Below are 22,322 nucleotides of genomic sequence, written 5' to 3'. Positions count from 1 at the left end.
AAGCTCTACTCGGGGAGGTAACCATAGGATAGCTCAGGTTTCCGTAGGAAAACAGCATGCGGGACTTGTGCCCCAAGGGAAAAAATACCATGAAGCGCAAAGAGCTATTTCCAGAGTGAGCAGAAATTACAAATCCTGCGGCACCGACGCGTGACATGAAAGATTTCTGTGCAAAACCCCGAGACAGCTCGGAAACGCAGCAACATCCGCGGGTGATTCGCGTGCTTTAGCGGGGATTCGGACACCCACGCTCGAGTCTGTGCCCCCCCGTGTTTGCAGGCGCCTCCCGAGCAGCTGCAGCCCAGGCCGGGTAATACGGACTTTAACTCAGACCTACCAAACCTCGCCCCGTTCTGAAAGGCGATGTCTGAGTCAGGGCAGCGTTTCCCGGCCGCTCCCGAGGCCCCTAGCACGAGGGTCCCGGGCGGGAGCAGGCCCCGCTATCTCAGGTCTCCCCGTGACGTTACTGCACAGACAACGAAAGATAATTTGGGGTGGTTTTTTTCTGTTTATTGGGGTTTTTAAAATATTCTAGAAACCCCCACGTAGAGCACTAAAACTGCTGAGTCTAATCCCATATTTCTAAAGCGTTTGTGCTTCAAATTGCAGTCGGGCGCCACAGGCTGCTCCTGCTAGTCCACTTCTCCCGAGAGATCCCAATACTTTTTTGGGTTGTTTGCTCGTGGGGATTTTTTGGTGGGTTTTTGGTTTGGGTTTTGTTTGGTGTTTTGGGTTTTTTTTTTAATTTTTTTGTGTGGTTTTTTTGTATTTTGGTTTGGTTTGTTTTTCTGTTCAGATCCCGTCAAAGGGGCCATTGTGGGGAGTGCGTCCCAAGTTCCCTGGAGCTGTCTTCGCCATTCCCGCGACCGCTCGCTTCTGTTGTGTCTGAGCAGCCGCGGAGCTTTTAGTAACTCTGCAAACACGGGCATGAAAAGGATGTCCCTGTAGGGCAATGAGGCATGAAATCCCGCTGTTCCTTTACATAGTGGCAACATCCACATGAAAGGGCAAACACCCGACGTGCCCCCAAATATAATTGCAGAGATGGCGGATGTCGGCGTACAAAAGAGCTGGCGCCGGTTCTCTTTCGCCACGGCCCTCTGCCGCGCGCACATCCGCGAACGAACCAAACCACCTGTACCTTCCACGGGATTTAACCGAGTGGAAAACTGAGTCATTGGTACCGCCGGCTGCTAAATATAAAGCAGCCGGGGCAAACTCCTCCCGCAGGCAGAAGCGGCACCGGCGCTGCCGAGCGGGGCCACGCCGGGAAGGTGCTCTCTCCCTCTGGCCCGTCGAGCTCGCAGCCTGCCCCGAAAGGAAAGCCGGAGTCATCGGCCTCTCCGGCCCTTCTTGCCTCCCTCCCTCTGTCCGGAGCAGCATCGTGCTGTCGCTGCCTGGAAACCCGGAGAGGCGAGAGCAGGGCGGCCCTGGTGCCACGATGAGGGTGGCGGGGCCACGCCGCGCTGAAGGGGAGACTTATCGCCGCTCTGTCGTTTTGCGGCGACGCCGGCAGCAGCTCCCCGCATCTCTCTCCGGCAGGTGCTGCTCCCCGGAGCCTGGGTAGGGCAGCCGCAGCCTCGGGCGGCCAGGGGGGGCGGCGAGGAGGCTGCCCCTGTCCCGACAAGGCACCGAGTCGCGGCAAGGGCAGCCACCTCACCGCTAGCCTGCAAGTGCTCCGGGATGCCGAGCGACCGCGGCTCCGTGTGTCGCCGAGAGTTAGGATAATGCGGCGGTGTCCAAGCTGGTGCCGAACCCTCCCCGCCCCGCCCCGGCCCCTCTCGGCCAGCGTCCGGCAGCAGGGGAGGGAGAAAAATGTTCCTAGGAAGGTGGCAAAGAGGATGGAGGGGGGAACAGGCAGACAGGGACAGTCACCAAAGATGAAAGATTAAATTTCTGCGGAGAACATACCACTCCGAATGTATTTTGTCGGGAATCCGGAATTTGAAAACACAAACAAGCGGGGTGGGGAAATCCCAAACAAAAGCAAAATAAAACCCGCCTGCTACAGATCCTCCGGTAAGCAAGACGCTAAACTTCCTCCCAAATCGTTCCCACCAGGGATTATCGCCGTGCTTGGCTCCCGGCCCTGCAAGCGCCCGCTAGCCCTCGGCGCGCCCGTGGAGCCCAGCGGGACGGGGCGGCCGGGGGCGCGCGCCCGGCCGGGAGGGATTTATACATTTCCCGGGATTTACACAACTCTCCAACGCGCGCTCGTGTGCCCGATAACACAACTCGTGGCACCGCAAGAGAGGATACCGGGGCTGCTGCCACCGCCCGGGGCTCTGGACCACTGGCCAGGGGGCTGATCCGGCTCATGTCTTATGGGCGAGGGGGAGCAAGATCTTCCCAAATGCCCGGTAAGCCACGGACAGTGGGGCCACCCCGGCCACTCCGCTTCCTCCAGCGGCATCGGAGGGCTGGGAGCCCGGTGCCGCTTCTTCTCCCCGGAGGGCGAGCTTTCAGGATGCTCGGAACCCCGCGCCCCTCCCTTCCCGGCCCGTGCCGGCTCCGCTCCCCGCCCGCCGTGAGCCGAGGGCGGCTAGGCCCCCGTCGAGCGGCCGCCCGCTCCTCCGCACGGCTCCGCGCCCCGCCGGTGGGCGGCCCCCGCCCGTCACCCTCGGCAGGGCGGGCCTTGCCGGGGGCGGGCCGTCGGGCTTGAGGCTGTGCCGCGGCGTGGGAAAGCGCCTCAGAGAGGGTTTGCTCTGCTGGCGGTGCGGAGCCGTGCTGAGCCGAGCCGAGCCCGGAGCCCCCCCGGATTTATTTATCTCTGCCCCCGCGCCGTGCACACGATGAAGCGACCTTGCGAGGAAACTACCTCAGACAGCGATATGGACGAGACTATAGACGTGGGGAGCGAGAACAACTACTCGGGGTAAGTGGGGCAGCCCCGGGGCCGCCGTCTTTGTCGGTGGCGCGGGCCGGGGTACGCCGCGAGCTAGGGCAGGGCGAGGGGGACACCCGGACACTCCCTCGGGATGGGGGGGCGGCAGCCCCCCGACGGCAGAGCTGTTACCTCCCCCTCCAGGTCAGCTGGCAGCTCTCTCATAGCCCACCAAAAATTAGCCCCGTGCTTGGGCTGCCCGAGCCTCGAAATTACGCGGAGCACTCCAGTAGCTTTGCGAGCCACCGGGCTGCGGTTCATTAGATCCGCTTAATTTGCCGTTTGCAATCAGACCTTTTGCAAAATCGCTCCTGATCAGGCCGAACAACCTAAGGGAACCGGCGCCAGTGGGAAATGAGCCGTGGAAAGTAAGCAGGGATCCGCAGCAGTTGAACTTCAGCAAACCCTGCGTGCAAGCCGGGGGCGAGCAGTGGTGTTTGCCCAGGGAGGGCCGGGCTGGGCCCACTGCGGGGACACCGAGGGCTGCTCCTGCCAATTTAGAGGCCCGTGCACCAGAGCCCCATCTCGTCCTCAACAGTAGCTAAATGAATATTAAAAGATACTTGAATTTTTTTTGCTCACTCATGATGAAATAAAAGCCACTTTGTACTCCCGGGCAGTATAGTATTAAAAGCAGATTTTGAATTCTGCTCCTGCCATTGGACAATGCGACAGACCCAGCCTGGGCACCTGGCATTGTACTTGAGCATCTACTGACTCTGTAGCAATGGGCAGCAACGTCAAAACCCAGCAGGCTTGGCAGAGGTTGTGTCATCAGGTATGTGCACTTACCACTGCTGTTGCCATATAGAGATAGTTCATGCAGATTTGGGCCTGTTTCTTCAGCCTGTACTTGGTAGGCAGGGCTATATATGCAAAGAAAATTAAATCTGCTGTGCTGGACAGTGAACTGTCTCCAGAAAAGGACTTTATTTCCAACAGAGTGTTCTGTCAGTTCAAAATGCATGCTGGGACAGTCAGAAGTGAAATGTATCTCTGTCTTCAAAAACAATGTGCAAGGCAAAGCACATCTTAAAAGCATTGAAAATGGCATGAGAGGGACTATGCATGCGTAATATGGTGACCTAAGGTATCTTCAAAGAGTGGTGTCAAGTTGGGCAACACCTGATGTACTTTTATTGTTTCGCAGGCAAAGTAATAGTTCTGTCATTCGATCAAATTCCCCAACAACAACATCTCAGATAATGGCCAGAAAGAAAAGAAGAGGGGTATGTTTCATTTAATTATTTTTGCATTTGACAGTTTGCATATGTGCTGTGATTTTGCCCTTAATTTTTTATAAACTTAATGTGTTTTGTTTTTTTGGGAATAGATTATAGAGAAAAGGCGCCGTGATCGTATAAATAACAGTTTATCAGAGCTGAGGCGGCTTGTGCCAACTGCTTTTGAAAAACAAGTAAGCTTTTTTTTTTTTTTTTAAATAAATTCTGTATCTCATCTGGCAATGCTAGTTCTCTTGTAAATCTCATTAAAATAATACTGTATGTGTCCTGATCTGGCACAAAGCAGGCACTTCAATAAAATGCTTTGTTGTGGCAAAACTATTAGAAACATAATTCATTATAAGGCTGAAAAACATTTCCATTCTTTGGTTTGTTTTTCCCTTAAGGGTAACTGTGTTCATGTTGCCTCTGTTCTTTCGATGAATTCCAGTAGTGGTTTTGTTAAAAATGTGCTTTACTCCGTATTAAATTAAAAAAAAAAAATACACAAACTCAGCACAACTCCCCCAAACCTGTATGTAAATTAGCCTTCTGTGTAAAGCTTTAAATACAATCTACTTTGCCGCTACTTTAAGAGACCTTTATTTTCAAATCTATACTTTCCATTGCAAACTAATCAATCCAGTTTCCTGAAAAGGGAGCAGACAGTCTGGATTATTCATGTTTTAAGATGACTCTTTAGAACCAGTGCACTAGGAGGTGGAATAGGCCCATGTTGTGTGAGCTAGTGAAGTCAGTGATATATTCAGACTTTCAGTGAGAAAGTATTTAGTAGGAGGTCTGGAAGGATTCAGTTAATGTTGGTTCAGCTCCTTGGTCATGAAATTACAGACCTAAAGCTTAGAATACAATGTTTTGTAAAAAAAAAAAAAAAAAAAAAAAAAAAAAAAAATTTTTGGTTTTTCCATTCAAATTATTTTTTTTCCATATCTTGAATTTTATTTTTTGGGCTTTGATTCAATATTTAAACTTGTTCCTGTTTCGCTGGAAGTGTCTGAAGATCTATGGGTATTTGCAACTGACACTATGTTTCAATAAAAATGAAACATCTGAAAGTAAATAACATTACTTCCTTGTAACAGTAAATAAAGAATCCCAGAAAGTAAAATCTGAGAGCAGGATTGGGAGATGCTGAGTGTAAGTGGTAGCTACGTGGCAAACACCGCACCGTATTAGGCCTGAGCAAAAGCTGGCTAGAAAAAAACGTTGAGGTATTGGTTGAGACCATCACTTGTGTCACCTGCAATATGGTTTTAGTAACTGGTAGTTGTCACTGTGCCCTGGCGTTGGTTCTGGCAAAACAGTGACAGGGATATTTTCAGCTAGATAAACAGGGGCAAGAGACAACAGTTGTTTGTCCCATTTTATTGTTTATTTCGTGAAAACCACAAACATTATAAAACAAGTCCTGCAGAGCCCTTGGAAATTACCCAGCGCCATGCAGTTTTTAGCTATTAGTCACTCTCACTGAGACGGCTTGTACTGTGTCTATGGAAAAGATGAAGTCTGAGAAAACTACAGGATGTAGTTGCATGTAAAACAGGGAATTCTCACCAAAAATTCACACGCGCACCAACCTCTGTACGAGGAAAGCATTGAAAGCAATAGGCAGATTGAAAAAAATGCGCTGCCTTAAAAATGAGCGTGTGCTGTATTGGAATCAGAAAGTCCCACCATTTTCCTGCAATATGCCAAGGACAAAGTCATCAGTCCTCTCCCAGCTCCTTGACATTCAGCTCACTGGAGTTTCCAAGCTGGAGTTTTAGTTTCACTTCCGCCTCCCTCCCTGCCCGAGCCACGGTGCTGCTCCTGAGTGTGGCAGAGATGAGTGCTCTGAAGCAGGGCTGCAGAGCACGGTGTAAGCTTTGCCCAACTCACACATGTGCAACCTGGGTGAAGCCTGCCGAGACAGAGAGGTGGCCCAGATGATAACTAAGAGAAAAAAATTGGCTTGCAGGATGCGATCCGCTGCTGGCTGCAGCTTGCACAGCCCTGATTTTAACTGATGCCAAGGGATGATCTCTTGCACTGGAATAACATTTGTGTTGTCTGGGTGTGCTCCAGATATTGAAGGGAATGCTATCAAGCAAAATAGTTTTATTTATACACTGATATACTGTCTTTTGAGTTGTATTTTGTACTTTTCCAGTATTTATTGTAGCTCTGTGAGCTACTCTCAGTGTCAGAAAAGATTTTTACTGACAGAAGAGCTACACTCTTTCACAGTATTTAGTCCTTGCAAAGTAGGCCTCTCACTAACTTAAAATACTGTGGACTGTGTGGCAGCTTTTTCAGTCAAAAATTGAGAATGGAATATTCGGCAGCCATCTGATGTGTTGAAAATGAACAGGCCATTAAGGGAGGGACAGTGCCGGGTGTGTGTCCGCAGGGACACCTACCGGTAATAGCACAAAAAATAACGTTGCAGCAGGGTCTTAATCGATGGCCACACAGACCCCTCCTGCCAGCTCTCCACTTGTGTTTGCTGCTAAAAAGGAAGTCCAGAAAGTTACATATTTCTCTCATTTCATGAAGATGTCATCTGTGCACTACATTCAAGGCCAGAGCTGTGCTGAGCTATAGCCCTAATAAAGGGAAATTGTGCTGCTGCTTCTTGTTTCAGTAGGTAGGAGACGGTATTAGTCTTTAGACAAAGTCTGGGAAGCAGATGCTCACGAAAGAATTAAGCTGAGAATGTCCTAATGATAGGGGAAATTGAAACCATAAGGCTGAGCTCAGTGGAAAGTATATCAAATTAAAGTTTCTAGTACTTGTAAGCCTTTATTATTTATATGTGTCTCTTATCTCAAAGGGATCTGCCAAATTAGAAAAAGCGGAAATACTGCAAATGACAGTGGATCATCTGAAGATGCTGCAGGCAACAGGAGGTAAAGGTAAGGAGCCAACGATTTTTTTTTTCTAATATTTGGGGAAATCTTGGCCAAAAAAGTGCTTTGAGGAGCTGTGATAGGCGTTTCCAGATTAAAGGAGTGGAAATCAATGCTAATGGCAGGATTGAACTCGTGGGAAAGAACTACTGGGACAAAAGAAGCACTTGACCCTGGGCTTGTGTTTGCTTTCATAACACTGTGGGAGTAAAGGCTTCATTCACAGGCAGCCCAGTCAGAGATTTGTTTGGGGTTTCCAAAGAGCACTGAAATCTGCACAGGGAGACAAAACAAATACACAAACACCAAACATAAACAGGAGGTTTGTGGCAACAATTGTGTAGCAAAAACCTGATGCTAAACCTCATTATTGAGAAGCTATACCAAAGGAAGTGAATGGAGAAGAACTTTAATTTATGTTTAAATGTTTTCTTTGTTCTGGAAAGACTTTTCAGTTGCAGGTTAGACCATCTCATTCACCAGAACAAAACCCAGTCTTGCTCTGTGCAGCTCCAGGTGTCTGATAAAGCAGATGGGCAGTCAATGCTCTCTGCACTCATACTTCTATGCTATATTTGTGTGTCTGAGGCCCGTGTAGCTGCGTGTTAATGGGTGCTGGCATGACACAGTGGCTGCACTGGCTGACCCACTAGATCAGCCAAGCGCCGGGAGTCGGGTGTACCTCGCTTGTGCAAGCTGACAGTCCCAAGGCTGGAGGCCAAATGGTTTCAGCCACCCACGAGGTGTTCTGTGTAGTCATGATTTTGGAACTTATTTGGAGCAAAAAACTTGCTGGCATTCCGTAAGCATGGTCCCACGTCCCGTGCCATCAACTATGATCATGCTTCGAATTCTTGTAATGGAGACCAGCTGATCCTTCTCTCACCCACTATGCCATATAGGTAAAGGCTAGAAAAGAAACTGCTGCTCTCTCTCTCTCTTACATTTTTTTGATCAAAGTTTTCAGCACATGACTGAATTATGCTCCTCTCCGTACCTTGCCGCAATTGGAAAACTCAGCTTAGAATCAATGCATACCTAACAACAGATCGCTATAGGAAAGCATGTTGAAGGCTGGTGTTCTGTTATTTGTGAAAATTAACACCAAGCTGACATACCTTTTTTCTAGGTGTTAAGGAGTTTTTCCTAGGAGTCCACTTAAACTTAAAATTTATGGGTAATTTGTTTGATAAGAGATGAAAGGAACTTTATTGCCCATCAGGTAACAGACATGCCTCTTGATTCCTTAGAAAATGTGCAAAATTTAAAAAGAAAGTTATTGTATAGCTGTAAAAAATCCTTGAGAAAGCACTCTATTTGCTAAAGCTACACTCTTAGAAGTTATGAAAGGCCAGAATTGATCATGGTTGTGCAGTCTGGATTCAGGTGATTCGGATCCTCTGTGTGTCTGAGTGATGGTGCTGTCTCTAAGTGTGTGGTTGCGTGCTGGTGTTCCACAAGCTCTGTCTCCCTCAGTGCATGGAACACACAGCACTCGGCTGCTGAGAGAAGTGGTGGCAGTTTCTCTTCATCCTCCCCATGCGACGTGTGGCTCAGCTATCCCTGCCAGACCCCCACTTCTCACTTCACATTGTTCCTCTGAGGAGCTGCAGCAGCTCCCACCCCTCCGATGTCTGCCCCGACAGCAGGAAGGCCAGGAGGTGAACCCAAATGGAGACCTAATTTATCAGGAAGCTTCCTTCCCCTGCTTCTCCGCCCAAAAAAAGTATGCAGGGGATTTCTTCATAAATGGGTCAGGTCAGGTGGCCTTGTGGAGCAAGGGACAAAGTGCCCGGGATGGGACCTGCGGAACAGAGAGAGGTGTTGGTGGAGCCCAGCCTCTGGCTGCAGCTGGCTGCAGCTGGATGTTGTTAGCAATCCCAGGTCTTGTAGTCTGTGCTCTTCCTTGGTTGGTCTCTGCTGCCATGTCTCTCCTGCCCCAGCTGACACTGGCATGGCTGTGGCAGTGCGGGGAAGGATGAAGTTTTGTGGCGGGGGGAGAGGTGATGCAGGCTTATTTTCACAGCTGCCTTTCACACCATGACCCACAGTGGGTGGCCCATCAAAATAATAACCAATCGCTTCACAAATACTACAACTTTATCTGCTCCTTCTGTCCTAGAGATAAGAGTAATCTCACTGCACAGATTAAGAAACTAGGAAAAAGAGGTTTGAGAATTTGTACCGGGCAAAGTTGAAGCCTGCATTTCCTGCTCACTTAATGTTTTACTTTGCAATCTAACTAACAGTTTTAAATATAATTTTTTAGAGTATTTTTAAAGTAGATATTTGTTTTATTTGCAAGTGTAGTTATTCTCACTTTGTAATTCATCTTGTGAGCCAGAAAGGGTTTTTTTTGTATCAGCAAAAAAATTAGTTTCATCATTTTTTCCAGGGGTAAAAACTTACTACTGCTGGAAGGAGAAATGGGTCCTGATTACCCATATGCTCCCTTGCATTGAGGACTGTCCTCTCCTCACACAGAAAGGAGGACATCCATGACGGGGAATGCACGGGGCTCGGTAGGTTGGGATAGGGCTGGGCATTGCTCAGCACACTGGTCCCAAGGTGGGCACAGCAGAAAACCCAAGATGGCTTCTGCCCCTTCTCTGCTTTTCAGAGCTGCCTGGGCAGGCAGGCAGATGCCTCTGAGGTATTGTGCAGACTCCATGTTTCCACCACCCTGACGCAGGTGTGGACAGTGGTCTCCTGTTCACATTGAGTTATTATTTTGGCCTAAGGCCAGGGCTTTTTGCTGATGGTGCAAGCAAGCACAGGGGAGGAGTGATTTGTCAACGGTGAGTTGCTTGCTGAGAACTCAGTGTGGTTTTATTGCAGCTTCGCTGCAAATTTATCTTGAGTGGGTGACACCTGGGTCAGTGCATGGGTTCATGTAGCTCAAGTGACCGGTGGCCTGTGTGCAGCGCAGGTGGGTTACCAGGACAGATGAAGTAAAACCAAGACTTCCCATTCACTACAAAATGCTGGAGTGTGCACATGGTGGAGGATTTTCTTGGGTTGGGAAGAAAATGAGAAACAGCATTTTTAAGTCTCTCTCAGAAGGGGGAAGCCAGTGAAGGGGAAACCGGGAAAAGATAACCATCAAAATATAATGGAGCCTGGGAGTCCCAGCTCTCATCTACCCTCTGTTTTCATGTCTCGGCCACCATAGGAGACTGAAAGGGAGCCAGGATCACCAGGGCTTTGGTATGGCTTGTCACAGAGCCAGCAGCCCAGACTCAGGGGAAGCTGGTGACCACATCCCCCACATCTCCTGCAGTCTGGAGGGAGGGAGGCTGGGAAGCCGTGGCTTGAGCCTAGTGCTCTCAGGACTCCCAGGCTGGCTGACTTGTGGCCAGAGCTGGGAAGTGGTTTTGGCTGTGCATCAGCCCCTCTGAAGCTGCTGGAGGTCCTGGAGCCTCCGGCACAGAAGCAGTCCCCATGCCAGGCTGACTGGCACCCGAGGAGGTACCCTGCTATCTCATCACTGCTGGCATGCCTGGCCTTTGTTTCTCAGGAGCTCACTCAAACCATTGGTTGCCGTGGACCTGGCAGGAAGAAAGCTGTGAGGAGTCAGCGCTTGCTGTCAGGAGTCCTCAACCCCTCATGTTCGCTCATGGGCTGCTGAGCCAGAGTTTCTCTCAGGTTCAGATGAGCAAGTAGGCCTGCAGCAAAAGTGCCATCGTGATTTGGGAAGATGGAGTGTATAGTGGGCAGGGGATTTGGGGCAACATCGATACATGTGTCCAGGTTAATTCTATAATGCAGGCATGCAGCGACGGAAGCACTTCTTTCTAGCTTGAAAATTGATTCAAGTGAAAAAAAAAACATCTAAAGTGCTATCATTTTTCAGAAAGGCAGAGATATACTCATGACAGAGTACAAGGCATTGCTGCCACATTTCACCAAAATAGGGGCACTTGATCTGTATATGCTGACACACATCACAGTCATGCATACCTTAAAATTTTCACTGCAAGTGAGAGGAAAAACACCATTCCAGCTTGGGAGCAGATAGGATATTATTCCCCCAAGGAGACAACAGTTAAACTAAAATAGGAAAATTCCAAAAACTGGTATAGGTTTTTGTGGTTGAAGAGCTGCAACTTAAACACAAGACTTTATGCTCAACCCTTTTAGAAAGGGAGTATCTTTTCATGTGCATCTAATAAGACTTTTTTTTTCAAATGCTTTTTTGTCCCAAGCCTGTGGAGCTCCAGTTGCTGTTTGTTGAAATACCTCATGGGCCATATGACTGTCAGTCTTCCATCTCCAAATTAGCAATGGCATTACATAAAACGTTTTCTCAGTAAAGCTTTTTATTGTGTGTGTGCAGAGTCATCACAAGATGTTTTTCGTTTGTAGTTAAGCAACACCGTATGTCATATTGTCTTAATGACTCTGTGAAGTAGATGGGACCCTGGCAGCAGCTACAACTATCTCTCAACGTCAAGAAATAGTTTGAAAGCGTTAGGATGAATGCCAGTGTAGGGAAGAAAAGGCAGGGTAGTACATGCAAGCTCTCTGATCTCCAGCCTGTTTCTTTGTGTGGATAAGCATCTCATTCACACATACAGGATCAACACTGCACTGCAGCAGCTTGCTGAGGAATTTCAGGAGAGGCATCATGTATCTTTTTAAGTGTCTTATGGACTTAATTCTTTGAATTTGTATATTGTCTGCATAAACAACTGCAGCCTATTGCATTACAGGGATGGTCACCGAGATCATTTACAGCTCAGAGAACAAACTTCTCCTGTTGCACATCTTAACCCCTAAATGGCAAACGGGAGATGCGGTGGCTGAGCCAGGACTGGGTTGGCTAGCACCACACTCAACACATCTTTTGCCCTCCCCTTGCAGGTTATTTTGATGCTCATTCCCTGGCCATGGATTTCATGAGCATCGGCTTCCGGGAGTGCTTGACAGAAGTCGCGAGGTACCTGACTTCGGTGGAAGGTCTCGACACGTCCGACCCCCTGCGTGTTAGACTCGTGTCTCACCTGAGCACCTGTGCCTCTCAGAGGGAAGCTGCTGCCATGACGTCCTCCATGGCCCACCACCACCACCCCTTGCACCCTCACCACTGGGCAGCCGCCTTCCACCACCTCCCGGCCGCTCTGCTGCAGCCGAACGGACTCCACGCCTCCGATGCTGCCCCGTGCAGACTCTCCTCGGACGTGCCCCCGCACGGCTCCGCCCTGCTCACGGCCACCTTCGCCCACGCCGATGCCGCCCTCAGAGTTCCCTCCGCTGGCAGCATCGCTCCCTGTGTCCCTCCTCTCTCTACCTCCCTCTTGTCCCTGTCGGCCACTGTTCACGCCGCGGCAGCAGCAGCCACAGCGGCTGCCCAGAGCTTCCCCCTCTCCTTCACCGGCACCTTCCCGATGCTTCCCCCCAGCGCGGCCGCCGCCGTCGCAGCGGCGACCGCCATCACCCCTCCGCTGGCCGTGTCAGCCACTGCCAGCCCTCAGCAGGCTGGCACCGGGGGCGGCACGAAACCCTACCGACCCTGGGGGACTGAAGTTGGAGCCTTTTAAGTTCCCCACCCCACTTCTTCCCACTCGAGCTCCCTCCTCTCCCTCTCGGCACACGTGCATGTGCTCACGCCCACGAGCCCACGCAGCCCCGCACCCACACCCAGCCTCCGGGACTCGGTGTGTCCTCCCTGCTCAGCCTTCACCCGAAGGGCTGAGAGGTGCTGGCGAGCCCACCGAGGAATGGCACAATTATCCTCCTCACTGCAGGTGTTGGAGAGGACACGGGGTGACACCTTCTTCTCCTTCTCAGTTTGTCTACTGGAGGCACCTTAAGGGAGCAGCAATGGCTTTCATAACAGTGTGACAATACCGGCATGTAGAGGTTTCCTGCAAAATACGTAGAAATACGTAGACATTAGAACTAATAGTTCTCCAGCTATGCATCCTTGTTTGGCAGAGAAGTGAGGGATTGCATCTACCAGGTCTCCCCAGGCTAGAAAAGGAGTTCCAGTTTCATAAGTGCCTGACATTGGAAAAATAATAAACAAATATATATATATATGTGTGTGTTCTGCTAAAACAAATAACATTGCACAGGTATGGAAATGGTATGGGAGAGAGATGAAATTCTGCATTCAGCTTCAGAACTAGGATACTTTTCCAGGGCAGAGCGTGCTCTTGAAGGGGAGAGGTTTTTTTAGCCAAAAGATTGCCGAGGAAGAATGTTTAGTTTGACAGGCCTAGTTCTTGCTTCCTTAGTTCACTTTCTTTGTACAGACTTGCCAAATTGGGACGTCTAGCATAGCATTGGCAAAAGCAATTATCTTATCAGTGCTGGGATTAATGAACGTTTCAGCGCTGCCTGTGAGCCCTGAGGCACCCATTTTTATGGCTTAAACATGGTGCTAGCTCCTATCTGCACAAACAGTGAATTTTTCATGCACCCAGAAGTAACCACCTATTTAAAGTGTGCACACTTGGATACAGTTGATTCATGCCAATACAAGAGACTCAGTGTTGTAAGAGTTCAACTTAACTTATTTAGCTGTATTTGGACATTTACTTTTAGCCAATTCAGTGCAAGATCCCTCTTCTCTTTACTATCAGTTTCTGGGAGAATGATCACTCTGGGTATGAATGAAGTTATGGTAGGGACAATTTTTAAATTGGCTATTAACATGCCAACATTGTAATGTGGGTTTGATTCCAAACCAAAATGAATGTATTAATGGGATGTGAGTAAATTATTTTGTCAATACCCAGATAACTAGTGCTGCATAAAATGGTTTGCTTTCATTTTTTATTACAGTGACTTAAAATAACCTAAGTATTTTAATACAACCAGTCAAGAGCTAGAGATTTTATGTAAAAAAAAAAAAAAAGGAAAATAAAACACAGCATGTATTATTATGCACTTGATTTCTCTGCTGTGTGGAGAAAGCAATAAGCATTGAGAATGTTAAACATTATGCAAAATATACTTTAAAATATTTGTTTTAAAAATACTGTACCTAGTCGGTCTTTTATCCATTACTTTGTTAACCTTTTTTCTATGCAAAAGTCTTTACATATCACTAATTAAATGAAGTCCTTTTTGACTGCGTTTTATGGATGATTTGTTGCAGTTTTTGTTTGTTTTTGAGAATACTTGTGGACTCACAGTTGCTTTCTGCCACTGGTAACAAGCGTGTTGGCTGCTCTGTACTCTTCTGCTCCCCTTGCTCAGCCAGGAAGCCTGTCTTGTCCAGTGTGCTTTGGAATAGGCAGGGAAAACCAGCAAATCAGCACTGGTTTTCAGCCTGTAAACTGGCTCTGCATTGACAGTATGCTTAAAGATACAGACCTATCTGTCCACCCTGAAGAGCCCCAGACATCATTGGGGTTTCTAGGTTCAGCTTTCCAAAGGGTTTTGAAGGTGAAAATTTTAACCCAATGACATCATTAAATACATGGAATGAGAGGAGGTAGTTTTTACTTCAGGTTCTGGTCTTCTAATTTGGCAGTTCTCACTGTGGCAAGGGTTTGTTATAGTTTCATCTGAGACCTGCAGAGCAGGAAAGTGGAAAGTGTGGAAAACTCTGTTTATAGGGACAAGGACAAAGTCTTACATGTCTGAATGCTGAAATAACATCTGGCAAGACTGAGACACAGAAAAAGGGGGATCACACTACAGCCAGACAGACATTTCACCTGTCATCAAAAGCCTCAGCAGCCTCAGCTTGGTGGCTCACTCCCTATCATCCTTTCTCCCAAATATTAAACCTGGAACCCATCCCTGCCTCAATCAGCTGGTCTACAGCATTAAAGTGAGGAGGGTTCGTGTTTCATCTTAAAAAAATGGACAAAAGAGGAGGAAGAAGTCTTGCAACCACTACACTGTTAATCAACCTTGATATTCTTTGAAGTAGTGTTGTTTGGGGGGAATATGACATTTTTTTATTAAGGGCAGAAATGCTGTACTGCTGTACTGACATATTTAGCAGCATACACGTGAGGCATCATTCACTTTCTGAATGTGTATTTTCAGGAAAAAAGAGGGCATTAATGGCCGGTAGATAAAAAGTGGGGTTTATTTGCATGAAAAAGCAGGTTGCAGCCCTACTTCACTTTAAGCTGTTAACTATTAACCTGCCCTCTAAGAGCCTGGTAGGAGGTCTCCCAGGCATGTATCACGTTGAAAATAGGCACCCACTGACTTGGTTCTGCCTAAGATCTTCAATCTAATTGATGGGCCCCAAAACATCATTTGTTTCCCCAAATGCAATATTCTGCCACATTCTAAAAAAAAAAAGGCAGTTTGAGAAGACACTGCTTAGATACACACCACGGATAGATTTCTGCAGCCTGTTTGTGCTTACCCCATTTTCACTTTCAAAAAACAGGCCAGATCCATGAGTTGCTGATGTGGCCTCTATTCCTTGTTGTGTTGCCTTTTGGTTTGGTTCGAATCGAATCACCTAGAGGACAAGAAGAGCTCATCCTTCATGCCTGCTTATTCCTACGATGTTGGGAATATTACCTCTCTGGGAGCAGATGAAGATTTTCCAAGTGGGAAATTAACAGAGAAGACACATATTTCACATGTGCTGTTGGAAAGACATCAGAGGGTAATAACTTCTGGTGGCTTTGGTTGTAGCTGTGCTAACAGGTCAGAGCTGAAGGTGTCTCTGTAGTTTTTAAAACAGAGCAAGGGAAAGCTGTTTCCTTGGCATAACCAAGATGCAAAAGTTAGGACTCATGGCTGTGCACGTGCAACCTCACTTCAGCCCTTTTCTATCTTCATTGTGCATTCAATGATGAACGGACCTGGATGAAGAATAAAGTTAGTAATTTGTATAATTTAGGAGTAGATCATGGCACATACCACAAAAACACAAGTCAGGCTGCTTGTTCAACAGTAAGCAGTTGGCTTTGACTAACTTTTCGATGGGTGGGTTTGCAACCTTAAATTCCAGTTATCAAGAGGATCAAAGCAGGTTATGCAATTTCCTAGAATGTTTTTCTTAAAAGGAAAAAACTAAAAACCAATTCTGTCACTCAGCATTAGCAGGCTCGAAACCTTAGCCCTCAGCAATGCAAATAAAAAGCACTTAGGCTGCTGAGAGAAGATTATTACCCTAGAGAGGAGACAGGCAACTGAGAGGCGGTGCTGCCTGTCCTCCCTTTGCTGTGATTGCAAGTGGAGGAAATCCGGCATTAGGTATTGCCCAGAAGAAAAACCGGCTACTGTGGCTGAGGGCTGAATGCATATATTCAAAGTAGAATAATCGTCTCCTGGCTGTGACTACCTCTGCCTGAACAACTGCCAGGAGGTGCCAGCTCACGCTTCTGCCTCCTTGGTGTGAACCTTCAAAATGTTTGCGGCTATTTTGAAAGATGATACTTCAATCAGGATGTCATGAAATAAGCCTGGGACACGGACTTTGGCAAATTCTTAGGGCTATTGTAAATGAGGAATTTCTTCTTTGCAACAGGAAAAGGTCACAAGCATCTTTTAGTCAGAAGATACAACATCAGAAAATACTGACGTGAAGTGGACTTTTATAAGCTCTGTAGTCACCAGCCTCGTTAGTCATCTGCTTCTACAGGCATGGGTAGCCTGAGATCACACAACTGAGGACCTGAGTGACTGAACTGGTAGTTTTGTTCAACTTCGAGAAAAGATGAAGGAATTGGTACAGCTTTATTTGCAAGCTTCGTGTATCCAAGCTTCATTTGTGTGAGGCCACTGCATGAACCTGAGTTAATTTTACTCAACACAGAGCATTTTACTCGTGCTCTGTTTCTTTGCTTCATCATTTTACGCAGCAAATACTTGGAAACTAATGCGTAAAAATCTCAAAGGAATGAGTGCAGCAACACATCTGATCATAACCAGAAATAATAAGCAGAGGAGCACCAGGCAGGTGCTAGAAATGTTGAGATCTCCACTCGAGGGTAAAAAAAACCTTTCCTGATTTATAAATGAAATAACATTTTGACAGATAACTTCCATAAAATACGTGGGATTTTATATTTGGGAGAAGGTGTGGGGATGTGGTTGGTTTTGGTTCTGATTTGTTTTTTTTATCCTGGTAATTGCTAAGTTGTAAAGTGCTATGAATGTGCAAACACAATCACTTAGTCATCATTCAGTTGTCTAAATATTTGCCGTGTCCTAAGTTGGGCTCCAGCTATCACTTTGGAGGTGGTAGGGCTCCCTTGTGTCCTGTGTCACCTCTGCCAGTCCTGTGCAGATGCCTGGGAAATCCAAGCTGCTTAAGAGGCACAAAATATGTGTGGCCAGACAACTGAATTTCTCGCTATCTTGCATCATCTTTGGAGATATAGGATTTAAAGCTTAATAATATTTTCACATGTGATCTAATTTTTTCAAAGAATCAGACTCCTCACTAGAAGAAACAATAGAACACTTTCAAAATCATTTGGTGATAATGCATTACCATCTATCACTCCCATAAAACTAAGACCAGTCAACACCTCAATCAACACTAATTTCAGAAGTTCTCTTAATGCTCTGACTCCAGCAGTGGTGGTGATTATAAGATGATGTCAATAGAACTCATTTTTAAAAGGACATTCTGCATTCATGGTGGCAATATAAAGCTGGGACACATGAATTAGTGTTGTACCCTAGATACTCAAATACCAGAAACAAAAGGAAGTGATTATGGGAAATAAAATGAAATATGTCTGGTTGAATTACTTCCAAGGTCTGAAGAGGCAGACTCCTTGTTTACAGATATATAACTGCCAATATTGAATTCAAGCAAAGCTAAATGTTTTAGACAATGTTTATCTGAACAGTGCTATTACTTATTCTACAGGAAGGTCCTTCTGAATAATTGACTTAATTTTGCTTTCCACTCAGTTAATTTTTGGGATTTTTCTTTTCTACAAAAGAAAGTCTTCAGGATGAAAAAATACCTTGATGCAACACTGAAATTGTGGTTGCTGGGAAATTTCAAACGCTGCCTATGTGAACTGCAAGACCTCTGCACACACTCCAGGAAACAGCATCTCAATAGAAGATGTAAAGAAAACTGTTTTATCTGTAAAGAATACCCAGAAATATTACTGTGTGGTAAGTGAAAATCGAACAAATGACTACAAGCCAATACATAAACCTAAGGAGAGAGAATTATAGTTATGTAAAGGCCTACACTTTTTTCCCCTTGCTTTTGATTTAACTCAGAATGCAGTAATTTTTTTGTATCTCAGAGAGACAAGTAACTTCAATTTTCTTTAAGAAAAGGACTCTCTCCCTGGACAAGTTTAAAACAAAAGTTAGATATTTCAGGTACACTTTCACAACTCGATCAACAAGACAAGGTCTGCTTTGTGTGGATTGTTCACATAGCTCTTAATGTCACTTGCCAGCACAACCCTTGGCTTTAATATACAAGCCCTAAAATAAAGTAACATTGTTTTTCTCCCTACCCCCTCTCCCTCTGTTGCTTTCTAAACGTATTTTGGTAGCAGAGAAGGAAGTTTATTTTTCTTGGCTTTTCTGGGGTTTGTTTTTCTGAAGAGGCACCGGGGTGGCAAGGGGGAGTGGCGGTGGGGACGCTGGCTCCTTGGGCACCAACAGTATCTCCTTCCCTCTGGGTAGGCAAAGCTGCTTCCTCTCCTATTCCCTCCCCTGCCCTCTTTTTGGGCAGCTGTCCCACTGGTTGTCTCCCTCCCTCCTTTCCCAACAGAAAGGGGGTGCAACCTCAGCAAAAGGTCCTTGCCAGGCAGCCACGCTAGCAGGGGCTGGTGGTGAGGACCAGCTGCCAGCCTGCAGTTTCATGAGGCTGTTTTCGTTCCTCTTACCACACGTTTTCATTTCGTCAGTCATAAAAGCCAAAGTGAATGTTTTCTGATAATTATCTCAGACCTTCAGCCGCAATCTACTCTGACCAATGTCTGTTTCCTTCCCTCTTCATGTTATCAAGAATCTGATACCTGCCCAGCTACAATGACTTTGACCCTTCAATTTATTATTGCAGTTAGTGAATAAAAATGCTCCAAACAGGAATCTCAAAACAAAACAAATAAAACCATTTCTTGATACTGCTGAAAATTGACCTTCATGTGCCACCCTGTCCTCCTTCAAGGCCTGCTAAACCGACAAGAAAGATTCCCATTAGTAAATCACTACTGGATCATTAAACCTTTTTAAGGCAGTATGTGCCTTACCAAGAGAATGAGGATTACGACACAGCAGTGGCTGCTGCCCACCAACAATCATGGGAACCGACCTCAGTAATAAATCCATTAATTATCTGGCTCACTTTGACCGGTTCTCACGCCAGAGCCGCTCCTTTGATGTGACCGTCAAAACCCAAGGATGCCCAATAGCAGTAGCCACCAACAAAACAAAGGAGAAGTAATAATTCAATATAAATATGTAAAACCTGCCCATATGCCCAGCTTTTGCAGTGGGGTGTTTCTGTGCCTGTGGTTCAAACTGGAGGCAAAAAAAAAGAGAAATAAAGCTCTTTTTTTCTCCTGTATATAACCTTTAAAGTGAAGAAGAGCTAGGCATGTTAGAGACATTTTTTAGCTATTGTTGACATGCGTGACTTTTTCAGCTATGGAGAGGGGGTTCCCTGTTGCTTTTCAAAATCAGTGTTACAGTTCATCACCAATATGACTTAGGACTTGTCCTACGAAGGAACTAAGGATGTACTTCTGAGGGAAACAGAGGAACTATTCCTCTTCAGTGTGATTATTTGTATAAACAAAATTGTTTGTGCTTTTAAGCTCCCTGCAGGACCAAAACTTTAGAGGATGCATTTTTCTCTGATTTTTAAAAGTTTTAGGTGTCAAACTACTTTTGAGTGTTTAAATACATTGGAAATACAACTTGTTTTTTAGTTCACTTCTTGGCTACTCACCTGTAAAGTGGGAATAGTGTTAATTAATTCTTGTCCTTGATCTTGTCTAATTAGACCTCAGACCCCAGGGGAAATATTAGCTCCTAACTCATCATCATCCTGGGAGCACTTTTAACTCAAGTTTCTAGCCCTTACCATAAGCTTCTGGTTAATAGAAGATAGTAGCTCTCCTGAAGCCCAGATGCTACTGAGGGAGGCAAATTACTGATGGCATAATGGATGACATGGAAGAAAAATCCCCTTTGAATGTATGAGCAGAAGAGAAGCAGAATTTATTAAACTGCATTTAATAATTTGGCTTTTTACTCTTAAAGGAGGATCAGCAAACTGTAATAAACAGTAGGTAGAAGAGATTTTAAGATACCTGGTTTTCAGGTGTCTTTTAGATGCCTGGATTTTGCCCTGATTCACAGCAGAACCACCAGCTACATGGCATTCCTTTCTCACCAAAGACACACTTGGTTGGATCATGATGGCAAACCCAAGAGTGAGCACTTCAGAACTGGGTTTGGTATGTACACAGAGACTCCCTGTGAGCCTTGCAGCAGGCAGGGGAGTCATGGTGGTAGGAGCTTAGGAGCTCATATTCATCTTCTCACATGCCTCACACTCCACTTCAGCCTGGTTGCTTAAGGGGAGATGAGTGCAGTGTGGGGTAGGAGGGATGAAAGCCCTTGCAGGCTACAGCAAGAAACTCCATTTTGATTGACCCAAGGCCACAGTCCAAACAAATCTGAAACTAAGATTTACTACCTGGCTTGGGGCAGAGAATGAACAAACTGCAAAACTTCATCCTGATAGAATTAGGCAGGTAGTCTCTATCTGAGCAGACAGGAAGATCATTCCTGTTTTTTCATTTATTTTCCTGGATCTCTTATGTAGAACTGCAGCTTACACAACACCAATTATGCCAGTTATGGAATACAGAGTTGTCATTTCTGTAAAAGAATCCCTTGCAAAGGATGTAAGGACAGTTTGGGTGCACAGACATTAAGGCAGCCTGCTGTGGCCACCCTCCATCAGCCCAGCTGCCTTGTCCTTGTCTGGGTCACTGCTATTCTCTGCTACATGCAGCAGACAGCACCACCAGCCAGAGCACATGTTGTAATCACAATTTATAGTCTGTTATTACTTCCCTGCTTTTGGGGAAAACTGGCACCTCCCAGCTCTGTTTTCCTGCTAGCAAGACAAAAATTAGGCACAGCATAATAACGTTGTCAATATAGTTTACTAAAATGTGATTAATCAAAAGAGCACGTGGGAAACAAAGCATGGAAAGGCAGAAGGTAATGATTGACTGTAGCCACAAGGCAGTGTAAAAAGGATCTAGAAGGCAGATTGGCAGCATGCAAGAGAAAAAGTTCAGACTTTTAAAAGGATCAGAGCTTTCATAATTTCTTGATCAGAGTACTTCTTAATAGGACATGGCAACTGCCCCTGGACTTGCTGGAAAATGGTCCTTGGATAATATTATCTAGATCTGTGAGTGGTAATTAAATCTGCATTGGACTTTCATTCACATTACCTTAAATAAAGAGCCTTGTTTTGCATAAAATAATTTCTCTTAAAACACAATTCAGAGTAAATTTTCCAACTGTAGTTCTCAAGGGGCAGTCCTAGGAGGATGTGAAGTGAGGTTGTCATGGCTTTTTATCTTACTGTCCAGAAGATGTTTCATAGTGAATCTCTAGCTAGGGAAGAGATTTATAATTATGCTTTAAGACAGCAACATTTTATAGAAAGAATATTGGGATAGATTATAGGACAGGGAAAAAAGCGTGGAAAAAGGATTGTGTGCCTGAAAGCATCTTTTGGGTTTGTTTTTCCTTTCATCCCATCAGTTTAATAAACACTTTGCCTTGTTTGTGTCCTTTGACTGCCATGGTGACAGCACTAATGTCATAGCACAGACTGCTCCCATGGCTCACCAGCCTTGTGAATCCATGCAGAAGGGAATGAAACCAGACCTTATCTTGTGTCCTTGGGCAGCTGATGCCCCGGGATCCTGACCTGGGATACGGAAACTGTGTTTCCCTCCCTCACCTTGGCACAAACTTTCTGCCTGACCTTCAGTTCAAAACTTACAGGTGAAAAGCAGAGGTGCTGTTGACCCTTAATAGAGTGGCTGTGGGGGTGAACATGTTCAGGGACGTGTGGTTCTTCATTACTCCGGTAATGGTGTGTGTCATCATTGTATTAAAACCACAGATAGGATGAGGTGATAGAGTCCGAGTCACACTCCTGATAATACTTTGTGACTTTTTTTTTTTTACTTTTAAAAATTTTTAATGTTATATTAAGACTGTTTAAAGACAGCTTGTAAAGTTTCCATGTACAGCATTGAACTCAGAAACTAGGCAGTGATTTGCCTTAATAAAAGCTTCATTTGTACATGAAATTTGCTTTATCAGCAAATACAAATCCTTCATTGCTCTGTAGCTCAT

The 22,322-nt window shown here is 46.0% G+C and overlaps 1 protein-coding gene across 1 annotated transcript; it reads left to right on the top strand.

The window, feature by feature from the left end:
- The first annotated feature begins 2,684 nt into the window (after nt 1-2,684).
- HEY2 (hes related family bHLH transcription factor with YRPW motif 2) lies at nt 2,685-14,065 on the top strand. The gene is made up of 5 exons (XM_069008575.1): nt 2,685-2,875; nt 4,035-4,113; nt 4,218-4,301; nt 6,941-7,022; nt 11,880-14,065. Exons 1-5 carry the CDS (start codon nt 2,793-2,795, stop codon nt 12,554-12,556), a joined length of 1,005 nt encoding a protein of 334 aa, XP_068864676.1. The 5' UTR covers nt 2,685-2,792; the 3' UTR covers nt 12,557-14,065.
- Nucleotides 14,066-22,322: the final 8,257 nt, after the last annotated feature.

The sequence above is a fragment of the Aphelocoma coerulescens genome, chromosome 3, assembly GCF_041296385.1.
Source record: "Aphelocoma coerulescens isolate FSJ_1873_10779 chromosome 3, UR_Acoe_1.0, whole genome shotgun sequence".
NCBI lineage: Eukaryota > Metazoa > Chordata > Aves > Passeriformes > Corvidae > Aphelocoma > Aphelocoma coerulescens.
The sequence above is the reverse complement of the archived record's forward strand: the minus strand, read 5'-3'. Positions and strand labels throughout refer to the sequence as shown.